The 18278-nt window shown below is 38.0% G+C and overlaps 1 protein-coding gene across 3 annotated transcripts in view; it reads right to left on the reverse strand.

Annotated features, from left to right (window-relative positions):
• Positions 1–2992: 2992 nt before the first annotated feature.
• LOC140141193 (uncharacterized) overlaps positions 2993–18278 on the reverse strand; it is a 66518-nt gene continuing 51232 nt past the window's right edge. For 2 of the 3 annotated variants that reach the window (XM_072162991.1, XM_072162990.1), the window contains exons 2-3: positions 11247–11398; positions 2993–9814 (exon numbers count right to left, since the gene is read on the reverse strand). In XM_072162991.1, coding sequence (XP_072019092.1) covers positions 6232–9814; positions 11247–11284 — 3621 coding nt within the window. In that variant the 5' untranslated portion in view covers positions 11285–11398 and the 3' untranslated portion in view covers positions 2993–6231. The remainder of the gene's footprint in view (positions 9815–11246; positions 11399–18278) is intronic. The other variant, XM_072162993.1, reaches the window with a different exon arrangement.

Consider the following 18278-nt stretch of genomic DNA (forward strand, 5'->3'; position numbering starts at 1 on the left):
AGTGGCATGTAGGCCTACACTAGTTGAGAGCTTAGACCTACGGATGCCAATTTATTTTACGAGGGAATCCAGTGACAGAAAAGACCTATTTTGAAATTGTTCGTTGGCATTACTCAGTATAAGTTGATGTAAGTCGTTGAGTCAACTTTCCGAGTAATGCCAACGCGTACAATTTTGAGTAACGCTGACTCGATATCATTATGTTGGTCGCACTCATTTGCACTGACTTACTTTATTGAGTTCTTACAACTCAGAAAATGAAACTAGGTTAGCATTATAATTATTTTCTAGACATACTGCAGTTACTGTCCGTTTTCCTATACACAATACACAGTGCTCTTTCCCATTGACGCGTGACCTTTACAAATAGCCCTACGTTAACAGTATGGGGATATGACTAGTTAACGTCGCTGTGTGAAAAATAACCGGCCAATATTAAAAGTACTCTTCTAAAGTTCTAGAAAATATAGTTTTTAACATGTCCTAAATTTTAGCTAATTTAGATGTTTGGAAATATTCGTACTTTGGTGTTTTAGTTAATGTTATAGGTAATAGTACATTGCCTAGTTAACGTCGCTGTGTGAAAAATAACCGGCCAATATTAAAAGTACTCTTCTAAAATTCTAGACAATATAGTTTTGTAACATGTCCTAAATTTTTAGCTAATTTAGGTGTTTGGAGAGGGTCGTACTTTTGTGTTTTAGGAAGGACATGTAAACGACAGATAACACCAAAAATATGAAGAAATTATTTCCAAACCGTGTTAAGTCAAAAATCATTATGTTGCTCATTTTCAAGAATGCTGGTTTACAAAAAGCACGCCATTGTCTGATTTCGTGAACAAAGCCACACATAACATTGTTTCCTTTCGTTTCCTTTATAATCGGTTACCCAACTGAAGCTATGAATACCAGCTTTATTGCGATATCGCACATGAAAACAGTCACTTGTGCACAACCAGAGAAGATCCGATTTAATCAGTTGAGCTGTTTCAATGAGTGTTATCTTGGTTTAATAGCTTTTAATGGGGTTAAGTCCTGCAAAGGTCGAGATGAATTCTACTGTAGACATGACTGCATCATGAGGTGTGCTATAGCATACAAAATTTTGCACTGATTACAAAAATAAATATTTGAATACTGCTAATTGTGCAGAAAATGATCAAATTACGTGAATTAAGTAACAAAGTACCAAATTGGAATAACTCAAAACAATAAGTACCAGTAACTTAATATGAACGAGTTACATCAACTTACATGTTGAGTTACAATAACTCAACTAATTGGTTCTTCGAACCTTGTTTATTTTTCTAAGTTCCCTGAACTTGAATAAGTTGGCATTACTTAAAAAGTTGACGCAACGACTTACATCAACTTTAATGCCAACAAAGTTGATTAGTTGACAGAACTTTTTGAGCTTTTTCAGCATTTTTTAAGTTCGGATAACTAAAATGAATTTTGTTTTGGCAACTTTTACACTATTTTTGAGTTGTCCAAACTTACTCCTTCTGAATTGCGCCAACAAGGCGAACAAGTCATTTCTATCATGAGTGTATCTTTATGCATAGGTTTTGCTTTATGCTGTATTTGCTGACATATTTATTGAAGTATAGTCTTGAAATGCTGATTCATTTTTTGAATACTGCTTTTGCTGAACATTTATTGCACTAGTTGCTTTAAGAGATGTATGCCAATTTAGTTAAACGAGTTCATCCAGTACCATGAAACCCTGCATTGGTGCTGTCTTTGCAGACATAATTATCATGATTATATTAATTGCAATTGCTTGCAGCTGGATGCCAATTCATTTTACAAGTGCATTCAATGGTGGGCAAGCCTACCCGGGGGATACTCAAGTTTGGTTTGGGTGTGGGTGCGCCGCAGAGAATATACCAATTTTGCAAGCAATATAGTTGCTTGCAACATGGATGCCAATTCATTTTACAAGTGCATTCAATGGTGGGAAAGCCTACCCGGGGGTACTCAAGTTTGGTTTGGGTGTGGGTACGTCGCAGAGAATATACCAATTTTTATAGAAATTAAACCCATCGATACACCAAATTTTGGCCAAATTTAATCCTAATTTACAAATTTTCCTCCAAATTGTTGGGCAATTTCACAAATGTTGGCTATAGTAACGGCCCAGTATGCAGGATTTCATGGGGGGGCTGATTTTGAAAAAGTGGACTTTTCTCCCGCATATGGAATAGTTTTCCTATGAAAGTCTCTTCAAATAAATTATACTCGACTCCAGTGTGTACAGAGGCGTTCAAAGTCAATGCACAATGCATACATTACCACACAACACATTAAGCAGGGCTGTACGGAAGAGGGTATGGTTCTTCCTACGGTACGACAGCATTTTGTAACCAATCAGAGAGTAGAATCTGGCAAAGTATTTCTAGGAAATACCGTTTGAGCCAAGTCAATCGGACTTTCTATTATCAAGTGAGGGCCGTCTATAACACGCTACTTTAATGACACGGGGTGCATGTGAGTGTATTTCGCCGTAAATCGAGGAGATTTTGGGAATACCTTGCGGTGTTTAGTGCTCCTGTACGACTAGGTCTTCCACTTTGCTCAACTGTGGGACCCCTTTTATTCGAGCGCAAGAGACTACTTTTCCAGCACTTTTGTCAAAAAAAAGGGGTACAAAACCTGATCTACGCTCGCAAATTCTGACATTTTGGGACTTTTTGTATACTTTTCCAAATTGCATCGCACCCCCTGCATACGGTCCTGATAGTTGCTTCCAGACTGCTAATTCATTTTACGAGTACGTCCAATGGCAGAAAAGCATATCTTGATGTATGTCCTTTTCACAGAGGAGGCAACTGCCCCCACCCCCTGGTGGCTATGCCACTGGTAACAGCTACCGGTATTCCAGGATTTATAAAATCAAACTAATTGAGATATATAATAATTCAACATTGCAAAAATGCTTTACGTTTTTAATAAATGAATTTATTATACATTTGGCACTGGTCATAGCACAAAATATCCATATTTAAAGAGGAAAATGAATACAAAAGTACAAATGTTTTTATATATACAATTATAATAAGTCAGTAAACATTTTTAAGGGCTCAGTCACCCACCTTCGCACAGAGTAATTTTCTGGGACCTGAGAGCACACCCAACACACCAAATTGCAAGAAAAACTAAGATATTACTATTATTAGGTCTTTTTTGATGTCCCGTGTACATATTATTCAATACGAAAGGTCAAAGTTTCATTTATGCTGCTTGGCTTTTCCTCCCAGCTTCTTACATTAAATTTTATGTCAAAAGTGTTAATTTTTAAAAATTATTTGATATCATCAGGACATTTCCTCGTATCCAAAATGCAATTTGGTGTGTCTGATGTGCTCTCAGGCCCCACAAAAAATACTGTGCAAAGTAAGTGACCACACCCTTAAAGGAAATATGGTATACCGGAATACACCAAGCAATCTATATTGAAAACAGGCTTATTTGTATGGAGGTATTACGGTAATTAAGTTCCCCCTCACACACTATAAATAGGCTGTATCAAAATGATTGGGTAAACATCAGTTTCAAGTGATTATGGACAAGACTGCCACATCAAAATGCAAAATAGGAATCATGTTACTCTGGTCCACATTTTGTAACACTATTAACAACCAACTTAACAGGTAATGGTGCTATTCCAGTAGGAATCCATACACCCCTTATGGAAGACATGACCTTAATCTTCCACACTGGGAGTGTGAATTTCAAATGGGATCACCTTTATAGGTGACTCCATTTGAAATCTACACTCCCTTTGTGGGAGAAGGTCATGTCTTCCATAGGAGGGCTCAAAATCATGTATGGATTGATAAATTGAGCATTGAGTCCATCTTGCTTACTTTGATAATAACATTTCAAGGGCCCTGCAGGTCCGAATAGTATATCGGCAGTCACACAGTAACTTTCATGGGCTATTATTAAGCACATTGACTCAAATTACTTCATACACTGGTACAAATAATGTCATAAACTATATAAAACATTCATATCTCAAAAACGATTTAACACAGGCTGGGACCAGGGGTTACTAAAATAGCCCCTGGTTCACGAGGTTTTACAGGGAACCAGGGGCTATTTTGAATGAACAAGGGGCTATTTAATATGGGGAAATTTACTGTGTACATTTTGATAATTCACTCAATCAGCCTGGGAAATAAGAAGCGTTGGACCAGGGGCTACTTTGTAAAAAAAATAGCCCCTGGTTCATGGGATTTTACAGGGAACCAGGGGCTATTTTCAATGAACCTGTGCCCCACATATTTCCCAGCCTGAGTCTAAATAGCAAAATGAAGAAAAGTAAAAAAATCAAAACAAATTAATATGTACAGTCAGCACAATTAATAATAGCAGTTCATGATCCGCACCTTATAGCCAAAGTTGGTGTAAATTTCAAAAATCACGGTAAGCATGACCACAAGGATATTTTCTTTAATTTGAGATATCAGTGATGGCAAATGATGCAGAAACAAATGAAACAAACACAAATAGAAGGCACAAAAGTTTCATCCCTATTGGTTTCGGCACATTACAATAACCTTATTCAACATGTTCAATCATGGCAAGTGCCGCGGAGACGTTGACCATCAGTCAGAATTAATAGGTAAATTTTCACGGGAAAATTGTCTGGACACGTGACACCCATGGGCGCAGACATATTAGCATATTGGAATGTGACCCCGAGCACAGCGGGTGTTCTTCCAATGTATTTGAATAGGGAAAATTCCTCCTTTGATGCAAAATAAGTTACTTGTCGCAGGTTAATAATATTATGGTAAGAGTTTCCATAGATAAATATTTTTTTCCGTACTGAGATAGATATTTTTTAAATTACGTTTTGATGATATTGAGAAGAAATTAAGATAACATAATATTCAATAAATAAATTTCTATCAAAATTGCGGTCAAAAATGCTATTCCAATTCAAAATTACTAAGACTTGAATAGCGAGGTCACCGCCGGGGGTCAGAGATCAGGCTCGCGGTCAGACACTCACATTGATACGCATTGGTCACATGTCCAGAAAATTTTCCCCTGAAAATTTACCTATTAATGTTGACTGACCATGTTGACGGAAAGTGAAAACTCAAGCCATGCATGATTAGCACAAACCATGAAACCAATTAGGGTTGCATAATGTTGCCGGAATTTGTACCTTCCACTGGTTTTAGTATTGCAGCTGTTTTACTATCACTCAGTATCAGTTGGGCAACTCGATAAATTTCTATGTGGACATGTCCATCTGGAAACTTGAATTCTGAATGTTGCACCAACCTTTCTGCTACTAACACAACTTTCTATGTAACACGATCTGGTCCATGAGGGCCAAAGGAGGCAAAGTTGAAATTGAGATACTGACAAAAATATGGAGGAAAAAAACAATAAATAAGAAAATACACATCACAAAACTTCAGAACCAATCAGTATGCTTGTATGCAGTATTATTATGTTTGTAGGTAAAATTATAGTAACTTTTCATGGAGCCTATCGTGTCATATAATACATGCACAAAATTATATAGAAAGGATCCAACTTTGGACAATAATGTGATCCAGTGTTGAGAGCACTGTATTACACATCATCGGTCGCAACACAAAATACAAAATATGTGTCCGTTCAAAACGTTTTTTAAGGATACCCTACTAGTATCGGAGTCAATACTCCTCCACTATTACCTCTCAGTGGCCTGATTCCATTTGTAAATGAAGTTTAAGGTTCAAACTATTAAACTGTATCTTTGATAGTGAACAAGGAATAATTATTATAGGATAATACATTGTAGCTAGCTCTTAACCTATACGCCACTATGTGAAACGAAAATTTTGAAAATCACTCTACGCCACTATGTGTTGCGACCGACGAAATAATGACACTTCTGTAAATCGTAATATTAACATAGACCCTGGTCAGACGAACATAATTGTGTCATCTGACCATCGTTTTCACATTTTGAAACCTCAATTTCATGAATGCTCTTGATATGCTTTTGTAACTGTCTTTCACTTGATAGACTTTTGAAGCAATACTTGCACTGAAGGTGGGGAGGCATTTCTTTTGAGTGCATACTTTATCGTCTTGAAAAGCTTATCACATTCCTGGCATTTCAAACTTTCGCACCCTGTTTCCACATGCTGGCTTAGCTCACTCTCTTGTAGTGCCTGCTTTTACACAAATGGATGTTAATTAAGTCATACATATTAAATTAATTATCCTCATCTAGTCTTTTTTCATCTTTGTGGTTATGCTTCATGTGAGACGTCAATGAATACGGATGCACAAAGCCTTTACCGCACAAATTACACAGATACTCTTTCTTCCCGTCATGGGTTTTCATGTGCGATTTGAGTCCAAAACCTGTGGAAAAACATTTGCCACATGATGGACATAAATGGGGCTTGTCTCCTGTATGAACTTTCATATGTCGTTTCAGATAATACATTCTAGGGAAGGTCTTGCCACAGTATGTACACAGGGGCTTCATATGCGTCACACTTGTTTCACCACCACTGTGGTACCGTGTTATGTGAGACGCTAGGTATCTACTGGACGCTGATTTATGCCCACATTGGGTACATTCGTACTGTAAGGTATCAGGATGTCTATTTTGTATGTGTTTCCTCAAATAAAGCTCCAAGGTAAAAATTTTCCCGCAAAATTCACATTTTGAAAGTTCTGAATCTCCAATCTCATGAACTCTCTTGATATGCTTTTGTAATTGTTTTTCACTTGATAGACTTTTGAAGCAATACTTGCACTGAAGGTGAGGAGGCATTTCTTTTGAGTGCATACTTATCATGTGGTGTTTCAAAAAGCTTTTCCTTGCGAAAAGCTTATCACATTCCTCGCATCTCAAACTTTCACACCCTGTTTCCACATGCTGGCTTAGCTCACTCTCTTGTAGGAACTTCTTTCCACAGTTTGTACAATGAAATATTTCTTCACCGGTATGAGCTTCTCGCATGTGAATATCCCTTTGATAATTTGAATCAAGGCTTTTCCCACATTTAGCGCATATAAGCCTCTTACGTTTATACCCTGTCGTAAATTTGCTCAAATGTTTCTGTAACTTAAGCAGAGTTGGAAATGTTGTAACACAATGGTGACATTTCAGAGCTATTTTATCATCAACATGGTTTGTCCGATGTTGAGTCATCTCTTCTCTAGATGCAAACTTATCCCCGCACTGTTTACATTCAAATGGAGTCTCACCGACATGAATTCTAATATGAGCACCAAGACCGGCTTTCCCTTTGAACTTTCTGTCACAGTACATGCACACCAACTCACACAGGTGCTTTGTTGCCTCATACCGAGTTTCAAATGTTTTATCACATTGGCGACATTTCAGAGCGTTCTCATCATCAACATGGCATGTCCGATGTTGAGTCAGCTCTTCTCTAGATGCAAACTTATCCCTGCACTGCAAACATTCATATGGAGTCTCACCAACATGACTTTTCGTATGAACAGCAAGAGCGGCATTCCCTTTAATCTTTCTGTCACAGTACATGCACACCAACTCACATAATATATTTTTATGTACGTGCCTTCTCGGTTTCTTGGTCTTATTTTCTCTTTTCTGATCATTATACTTTGACCTGTGACATTGCTTCTTACGTTCATGATTATTTACATGCGTTTGTAAGTACTTTCGAGATTGAAATGCTTTATTGCACTTATAACAACTCAGCGCTTTCTTATCAACATGGCTTGTTCGATGTTGAGTCAGTTCTTCTCTACACGAGAACTTCTCTAAGCACTGCATACATTCAAACGGAGTCGCACCACCATGGTGTTTCATATGCAGTGCAAGAGAAAATTCCCGTGTGAACTTCATGTCGCAGTACATGCACACTATTTCAGTTTCTTGCTTATCAAGTTCATGATCATTTACATGCTTTTGTAAGGCTTGCCGAGATTTAAATGCTTTATTGCACTGATGACAACTCAGCGCTTCCGTATCAATGTGACTCGTCCGATGTTGAGTCAGCTCTTCTCTACACAAGAACTTCTCTAAGCATTGCATACATTCAAACCGAGTGTCATGCTCATGACGTCTCATATGCAACGAAAAAGCTATTTTCCCTTCAAACTTTCTATCACAGTATGTGCACACCATCTCGGTGTCTTTGTGATGTTGAGTTTCCCTGTATTTATCCAGATCTTCTTGACTAGAATTTGCTTTTACCATACTATGACTTACAGCGTGCAAGAGACATGCTTCTCTGCTTATAAATTGCTGTCCACAAGAACCACACTGAAAGTGAGTCTTGTTATGTTCATCCAGCTCTTGTTTGCTTGCAAAATTCCTGTTACACAAATTGCACAGAAATTTTGGACTATCCTCATTGTCACCTATGTTTCTCACACACATTTGATCATGTCTGGCCAACTGTTTTTTGGTCATAAAATGCTCGCCACATTTGCCACAAATAGTGCAGGGACATTCTGGGTGAGCTACACTTATATGTATATTAAGACCCCTCTTGCTCCAAAATGATGCACCGCACAGGTGGCATGAAATATGACTGTGTGATTGGATGTGTGTTTCAAATTTCTTGTTCTTCTCTCGGTTGTCCTTACTGGTCAAACCCATTACAACTACAGATCTTTCTAAATTTGGTTTAGTTCCAAAATGTCTGTTGCAATGCTCGCATTGAGGGTGTGAATTCCTTTTCCTGGGTGTACTGGTGGCACAGAGTATGGCCACACCATTTCTGGTATCCGAGATGCATTTGTGGCTGCTAAATCTCGCAAGTGAAGGGAATTGCAGCTTACAATTATCACACTCAATGGCTACCAAACTGCCAGCCACTTTACTTCTGTATGCCATTTCATCTTCATGTGGCTGTCTAGTGCTAGTGTCGCTAACTTCATGTATTGTTTTGTGTTCATTTAGGTCATCATTTGTGCCAAAACCCATTCCACATTTCCTGCACATCCATCGGAGGAGTGAATGTTGCCTTTTCTCATGTCTGGCCACATCTGATGTTGCTGCAAGATGCATGTTGCAATGATTGCACTTTGACTGGATACCAGGTCCTTGATGAGTTGAACCACTTTGACTGTCAGAGATGCATTTGTGTTGATCAAACTCCGTAAGCGTTAAGAAACGTTTTTTGCATTTGTCACACTCATATGCTACAGAAATTTTAGGAACTTTTTCTGTTGTTTGCTGCCGATTGTCCACTGAATGCACCATCTTACTATCTCTTTTTAAACATGAGTTTCTTCCCAATTGCATTTTGCAGTGGTCGCATGTACAAAGTGAATTATGCACAATTATTTCATGTGCTTTCAGGATGTCATATGTGGCAAAACCCAATGTACATTTACAGCACATCCATCTGTGAAATGGATGTTGCCTCTTCTTGAGTCTGATGACATCTGATGTTGTATCATTATTGCATTTTGGCTGGATATGAGTCTTTTGATGAGATGAGTCACTTTGAGTGTCTGAGATGCATTTGTGAAGTTCAAATGCTAAACGTTTTAAAAAACGTTTCTTGCATTTGGCACACCCATATTTCTTTTTTGTTTGTTGAATTCCATTTCCTGGAATAACAGGGAGTCCTAGTATGTGGGTTACTTGCTTTGTGTTTTGACTTTGGTACAGTCTGACACCCCTCCTCACCTTGGAGATCCTACTTCTCCGTTTGTGATGACTTCTAGTTATATGCCTCCTATACCTCCCAAAATTTGACCACCATCGTAGACAGTATCTGCATCTGAAGGGTTGAAGTAGCAGAGTACTTTTGGTGATTCTTGATGGAGGTGCTTGCACTCTGGAAGAAAACAGGAAATAAATATTTAAGTTAGAAGAAAGTTCAAGAGGAAGAGAGAGAGAGAGAGAGAGAGAGGAGCACCTATGTTGACAAAAATGCAAACATTTCCATGCTATATCGTGTGAGTAAGCTTGAAAACTTGCATCAGTCATATTAATCTTGTCAGTGATGACCTATTATGACTCACACTTCCATCCATTCCATTGCCTAATTATGGTAGAATTTCACCAGATTCTTGCTTGACGATGCATTTACAGGTGTAATTTTGATGTATTTACCATGAAAATGATATTGTCCATGAGCATCGCAATAATAATACTAGTATTCGTTTAGCCGTAAATCCCTCCTTTCTACAGGAGCACTATCAGGAAATTTAACCCGATTTTACACTTCACTGACAATTCACCTTCAATAAATGCCCCCTTTGGAAAAATGCAAAGCCCCAGGGCCGTTTATAATATTACAAACAATATGATGCTGATTTTACGTAAGCTAAGGTAAACTTCAAAGTCAATTTTTGATTGAGTCCCATTAGCCGCAACATCCAAGGAGAAGGAGCATGGCTGTTTACCACCTGTGCATGACAAACACTTTTATCTAGGAAGGCCTCAATTTAAAGCTTATTGGTTTATGTTAGCTAGGTAAATTACAAAGTCAATTTGAGTCCATTAGCCACAACATCCAATTACAAGAGACCACAGTAGACAGTTCAATTCAAATGCTAACTAGATCATAAATTCGAAAGCCAAAGCATGCAAACAAAGCTGTCATTTACATTAAATATTTTGTAGATATATTTTCACTAAATATCATATCATTGCTACTCACACACAAATGTTTGGAGACCATAAAAGTTTCAAAGTGCAAATTTCGCACTTTGACTTGATCCCTAGTGACACTTGTTCTCAGGTTACCCAGGTACATTCCTATTAATTGCGTAAAGTACCTGGGCACAAAATTACCAGGAAATCACAGCCTTAAGGGCTCGGTTAGCGATGTTTTCACATATTTTTCGTGGGACCTGAAAGCACCACAGACGTATCGAATTGCATTTTTCAAAACAGGAATGTCCTTCTGATATCAACAAAAAAATCTGAAAAAATTTAGGTCTTTTGGAAAAAAACTTTCAATTAATCATTGCCTTTTCATCCCACTCACACACACTTACAGTACATATCATTCATTAGATTTAGGCCTATACAATTAACAATTTACTTCCGACGACTGTTAAATTTCAAAAATATTAATTTTTAATCATTTGTCATAAAATATGTATTACATGTACATCGTGAATTTAAAAAAAAAATCAAAATTATTTGATATCAGAAGGACATTCCTCGTTTTAAAATTGCAACTCAATATGCCTGATGTGCTCTCAGGTCCTACAATAGATATGTGAAAACATTGCTATCCGAGCCCTACAGTAACCTACCTATTTTGGCTACCCTGCATTCTGTATTTGGCTTTCATGTTTGGGTATGGGGACTTCACATGGTCTGGAGTTGACTAGTGTTGTTCCCCCAGCCAGATTGTTCCCTGCAGAACAAATTACGGTAAATGCTGTTGTTCCCTGCAAAACAAATGCTGAAATACAGAATTGAAGAGCAAAATCAATAAGTAGTAATACAATTTAAAGGGGTATGTTTTTTATTTACATTTAGGCAATTTATGTGTCCACATTTTGAGTTGCATTGCTCTAAAACTGGTTTCAGTTCCTAAGGGGTTGTGCAATCGGCCGCGAAACAACCTTTGAGAACGAAGTGTAAGACTGGTGGATTTTGTAATGTCAGAGCCGGCTTGTCATGTTTCCATACACACTGAACAAGTGCTATAGTGCTCCAGGAGTTTTGATATGAGAAGTAAAAATATATAACAATAATGCCCCATACTAGCCCACAGGATGTACACTTTGTTTGTTTGTTTTATTTCCTCTTTAAGCTGGGACACTCAATCAGTTGAAAACACAATTAATCATCTGTTCTTCCTTGAGGCCCAGGGATCAATACAACATTTACATAACATACAGTGTGGTTACCACAATTTATCAAAATGTTTGAGTTGTTGAGTTTTGGTTTTGGTCATGTGGTTTCCTATTATCCTGCCTTTATCACAATGTTTGTTCACACCATTTTTAAAAACGAAACATGTCGTGGGCAATAAATTATACTGGAGTAATGACCAACATGAGCTTTCTTCCGATATCAAAATCTCAATAAATGGGGGGGGGGTGGGGGGGGGCTCTGATTAGGTCACACCCCTTTAAAAGACAACATGCTTGGGACAAAAGCTACAAGTCGCATTTTTATATACAGTGTACATGTCAATAGGAGATGGATGCGATCCATGCCAAAAACCAGGAGCTTCAGGGGCTCCGCCCACTTGACCCCCACCGGGGCTTTACCCCAGCACCCCACCAGGGGCCCTAAGGCGGGCCCCTGGACCCCACCTGTTTAACGCTTTGAGGCAAGCAGCTCGTTCGCACATAAATACTACAACTTTTGATCACAAATTGGGAAAATTTTCAATCTTGCCCCCCGGAAGGTCAGGTCTGGTTACGCCCCCGAGCCTAGGTAAGAAGTATGGGTTGTGTTTAATTCTTAATCAAATCATCTCCATGCATCGTTTATGTTTCATACAAACAAACAAACAAACAAAGCCCCCACCCCACCTACCCCATCCTTCAATATAAGCACATGTATATGATTTCTAGGCCTAGAACTCGAAGAGTAATATGCCGCCACCTTCGACAGAGAGCATCAACTGTCGTCTGCGGGGATAGATTTCCGATATCAATCATGATAATAATTATGTTCTAGGCTATTGTATACTTCTGGTTATATACCCTATACTGATTACTGTGACCTCCCCGCATAATAGTGTTATGATTGCAGACCAGATCTGCTCTACTTTTTAATCCCTTGATTTTTGGTTTCTGAACAGATGAAACAAGGGACTGTTTTCTAATTATTATTATTGATGTCATTAAGGTGGTACTACACCCCCTGATAATATTGTGACTAATTTTGCATTTTTCTCAAAAATTACTACACACTGGTAACATTATTACACTGGTTATATTATAGCCTATAAGGAATCCAACTACTTCACTGAAATTTCAGTGATTCAAGACAAGTGGTTCATTACATATGTTTTAAAAGAAATAAGGTACCTGACCCTATAATAACTTTTGTTACCAGTGTGTTCTTTGTTTTAAAAAGATGATTATGTCTGTAGCTCAAATATCAAAAAAGTTATGGGCAAATGTTTGTTTTTAACATTTTTCATTTTTCTGCGGCCATCATTGACAATGCCTTACTGTACAAAAAAGCAAGTAATGCATCTTTTTTCACCACGGCGATCCGTTTTACACAAAGACAAGACAAGTGGTTCATTACATATGTTTTAAAAGAAATAAGGTACCTGACCCTATAATAACTTTTGTTACCAGTGTGTTCTTTGTTTTAAAAAGATGATTATGTCTGTAGCTCAAATATCAAAAAAGTTATGGGCAAATGTTTGTTTTTAACATTTTTCATTTTTCTGCGGCCATCATTGACAATGCCTTACTGTACAAAAAAGCAAGTAATGCATCTTTTTTCACCACGGCGATCCGTTTTACACAAAGGCGATTTTATTTTATAAAATCTAACTATCACTGCATGATGACTTCTGTATCAAGGATAAAGTACCAGCACTTTTTAGACTACGTCTCCAAGTTTCTGGTGTCCAAATTTCAAAATTTTGTATTTTCCTATAGGAATTACACACATTAAGCCATTTACTGTGGTAGCAACTTTTTGAGCTTTTTGAGTTGAACGTCACCCTCTATAATAAGCAATGTGGACATACCTACATGTACCTACAGGGCCATGATGTTTGGGGCTACGTTTTTTGGCCCGCACCATCTCTAAGGTTTCTGAAACATCACCCCTTTTTTCAGGCTGTCAACCTATGTATAAGGGACCGTTCACAAACACTTGTAAGGGGGGGGCCTGATGCAAAAAGGGGGGCCCTGAAAATTTTTGGCCCACCTAAGCAGGGGCCCTGAAAAAAATTACTACAATTTTTCCTGGGAAAATTGAGTTTATATGCTTTTCTATGGGGCCAGAGCCAAAATTCCTGTTTGTGGTGGGACGGAATTTTGATAGGCCTTTTAAATTGTAGCTCTGTGCCTGTTTATTTTATGGATTCTTTATGTTCTTAATATAAACAAGTAAGTTACAGATTACATTCACACACAAGAAAAATAGTCCTAAGAATCAACACGTTGCCACGGTAACACAAATTCATTGATGTGGCGGGACGGAATGATAAACTTCATGTATTTGTGAACACAGTACATTTGTTGAATTTTTATCAAAAGTACTGGGATCCAACATTTGTTTCTAACATTGGTATTTCAAACTTCAACTATCCTTCTTTTGTTATGGGAGGAATGATAAAATTTACCCCCATCTTTATAGTAGGCCTACGACCACGTTCATACATACTCACGATATAACGACGTTTCTGATTGGATTTGCGCCCTTTTTTGCTGGTCATAAATACCGCTTATGACCAGCACGCAGGGCATAAACAAGCTGCGCCACGCAGCGTTGGAACCCAATTAACACGATCCACGATTTGCTAGTGTTATGCGTGCATCGCCAAGATGTCACCGCGCCCATCTCACGCGGAGCGCAAAAGATGACGCGTATCACACGTTGACTCCTGGTCGTTGACCTCATGAGCCGAGCTGCTTCCTGCAAGTAGGCCTACTGATTTTCTTCCAATTTATGAAGGAAAACGGTATGGAAATGTTATTTAAACTTGTAAACCCTTATTATTTTCATCTGTATTGAATTGCTAAGAATGTTGGGTATGTATGAACGGGGTTCATTCATAGGATTTCGGGCATGATCAGCCGCGGATCCAGAGAACAAAAAATACGGGGGGCGCAAAATACATGAGATAGAGGGCCACGAACCATGGCCGCGAGAGAAACTTTTGCAAAATGAAGACCTAATTGAAGACATTTGGTGGACCATTTTGACACTATTATTGTGCAAAATATGAGTAAAATTTGAAAGAGCGGAAAATTGGTAAAATGGCAACGACGGCTCATTTCCCATTCGTGAACAAATTTACAATATTATTGTATAAATTCAATTGCTTACTTGACGCAGGGGATGTCTGAGGGGGGATGTTCCCCCCTCAGAAGTGAGCAACTTTTGCAAAATGAAGACCTAATTGAAGCCATTTAGTGGACCATTTTGACACTATTATTGTGTAAAATTTGAGTTTGAAAGAGCTGAAAATTTGTGAAATGACCATGACGGATCATTTCCCATTCGTGAACAAGTTTACAATATTCATAAATTCAATTGCTTGCCTGACGCAGGGGGGTGTCTGAGCAGAAGTGAGCAACTTTTGCAGAATGAAGACCTAATTGTAGGCATTTGGTGGACCATTTTGACACAATTATTGTGTAAAATTTGAGTTTGGAAGAGCAGAAAATTTGTGAAATGACCATGACGGCTCATTTAAAATTTGTGGACAAGTTATAGGCCTATATTGTATAAATTCAATTGCTTTAAACATAAAGTTACGGGTCCAAAGTATAAAGAAACAGGCAACTTATTTATAAATACGCAGGGGTGTCTGTGGGGGGATGTTCCCCCTAGAAGTTGGAAAATTTTGCAAAATGAAGCCATTTGGTGGACAATTTTAACACAATAATTGTGTAAAATTTAGTTAGATAAAGTTCGGAAATGTGTGAAAATGAAGGCCCAATCGAAGCCATTCGTGGACCATTATTCACTGTAGGCCTAATCATTAAGTCATTACTTCAAACAATATAGGCCTAAAGTGTACGGGTGTCCAAAACAAAAGCGAAAACGGGCAGTTGTTTACGCATTATATACATAGGGGCGTCTGAGGGGGGGGGTTTGCAAAATGATGGCCCACTTGAAGCTATTTGGTGCACCATTTTTACACTATTTATATCATTGCTTTAAACAGAAAAAGGGCCCGAACACAATTTGCAAAATTTTTAATGTTACACTGGTCCACTGACCATGCTGAGCCACGTACATTAGACTTGAGACACACAATTAGGCCTACTAAACCATGCATGGATTGAAGTCATTGACTCCGGCAATGCTTTTAAAAATAATCACAGGCGTAGGCCTATAACCTACGCCTATTAGGCCTTCGATCGACCCGACTGTGCAGTTTTTAGGCACGGGCCTACTCGATTTCGCGCAATGTAACCTTTCTCTTCTCTTTTTCTTGCTTTTCTCTTCTTTTTCTCCTTTTTTTTCTTTTCTCTCCTTTCCCTTTCCCCTGTTTTGACGGGCGCGCTACCATCTTTCCTACTTTTGCTATATTTTTTACGGGGCGCGCCTCCGCCACCCCCTGGATCCGCACCTGATGATCGCTGTTTATGCCCTCGACTCACGCATCGGGCATAAACAGCGATCATACCCTCAATCCTATGAATGAACCCCTAATTCATTTTTTTTTTTAATCAAGTCAATGTGGCGGGACGGAATTTTGTCCACCATGTCAAAATCAAGAAAAAAAGCAATTGATTCACTTTAAAACTGACAAAATTGTTTTTTCTTTCACTTTATTGCAAAATATTGACTGAGAAAGAAATTTTTCATAGATTCCTTAACTTAAAAAAATCATCTCAAAATGTGGCGGCACCATGTTTTACACCAAAGACCCTGAAAATAGAATTATTGCTGGCATCATACCACAAAAGGCCTGAAACAGAAGAAGTTAAAATGGTTTTAAGCCTATCGATGAATTCAATTTTTATGTACTCAGGAATGTTTATTACCATAATAGTTGATATTTTGGAAAGTTTTGACCAATTTTTTTTTTTTGTCCCTTCCAGAACGTAAAAAAACAACCTCAAAATGTTGGGACGGAATTTTACACATATTTTAATTTATTTCTTTATTTTTGCAAAGACTAGTCCACTGAAATTTTTTTAGTGCTGAAATTGTCTATATACTGTACATACAGATGACCTTTATAATACCATAATCTTTTTTAAATATGAAGTAACATCAAATTTAACAATTCTGTCCCGCCCCCCGAGAGGGCGCTACGACTATGTGTGTGTTTTATTGCTTCCAAAATTGATGGGCAAATTTTACTTTTTTTTCATAATCTTTGGTAAGTAATTAAGTGGTCTATTATTTAAAACCAGAGGAGAAATTCACTCCTGTAACAATTTCTAAATTTTTAGGTTGAGTGATGACCATTTTTGGCTCCTCTGGCGCCCTATGGGTTGACCGATAATTTTCATGTCGAAAAAAAAGGGATGTAGTATTTCGCGTATCTGAATCTGCATAACACTCCTATGGTTGGCCAAACAGTTCATAACGTTCATTAATACGTGTATTCGAAATTTCGAATACGCGCAATGGAACAGACCAATCAGCGTTGAGTTTCGAGAACGTGGGAGGGAAATTTTAAAGCCCGTGTATTTAAATCGAGGCACGTAAACAACCTCGTTCACTGCAGATAAAAATTCGGAGATAATTTTACTGATTTTAATCCTCACCGTGCTACATCACGCCGTTTTTTGTAAGAAATGACGGGAATGAACAGAACATGCTAAAAGATCAGAGAATAAAGTCGTTTTTGGTATTTTCATACCTTTTTAGGGGATAAGGGTTAAAGGTAGGCCTATCGGCTTCCTTTATATAAAATGCTTTTTCAAAAATTCCTTTGGGGGAATTCAAGAATGCATTTATAAGTTTTGAAATATTTTCTGATGTAGCAAAAAATAGATAGGGTACACTCCACTTCTAATACCAACTTTATTCTATGTGGAATACATTTATTCCGTCCTGGAATAAAAACATTTTAAACAGCGGATAGTGTATGTAACAAATGAATTAGCAATATATGTATCTGTCTCCACACTGAATCCTAAAGTATTAGGCTAGGCTACATATAATATGAATTATTCTTTGAAAGTAGAGGATATTAGAACAGTGACCGTATCCTGCCCCTAAATCGGCCGATACCGAACAACAACACATATACACAGCCTTGACCTGCGGTTGTCCAAATTCTGAGGGATTTGCATGCTGGTCAGACCTACCGTATAGGCTGCATGCATGGGGTGTATCCTGCATAAGTTAGTGTTCATGTTCAAACCTGACACCTACCTCAGGTTCAAACACATGTTAAGTGTACGCTGCATGACTGTATGTTTCTGTTTTTAGGGATGATTATCCTAATGTCTAATAAATGATGACGGGCAGTAATTTGGTAGTATGCACCCTTACAACACACATCGCGCGGTGTTTCTTTATGCAAAATAAAAGTTATGCAAAACATCATACTTTGTAAGTATGTAGAAATGAATGCTATATCGGGTCCGTTTCAAAATAATCTTCATTTACATTCTTCTCCCGCTTCTTATTCTTATTAATAATTATAAGCCTTTTGATTATTAAGT

Source organism: Amphiura filiformis, chromosome 19 (genome assembly GCF_039555335.1).
Source record: "Amphiura filiformis chromosome 19, Afil_fr2py, whole genome shotgun sequence".
NCBI lineage: Eukaryota > Metazoa > Echinodermata > Ophiuroidea > Amphilepidida > Amphiuridae > Amphiura > Amphiura filiformis.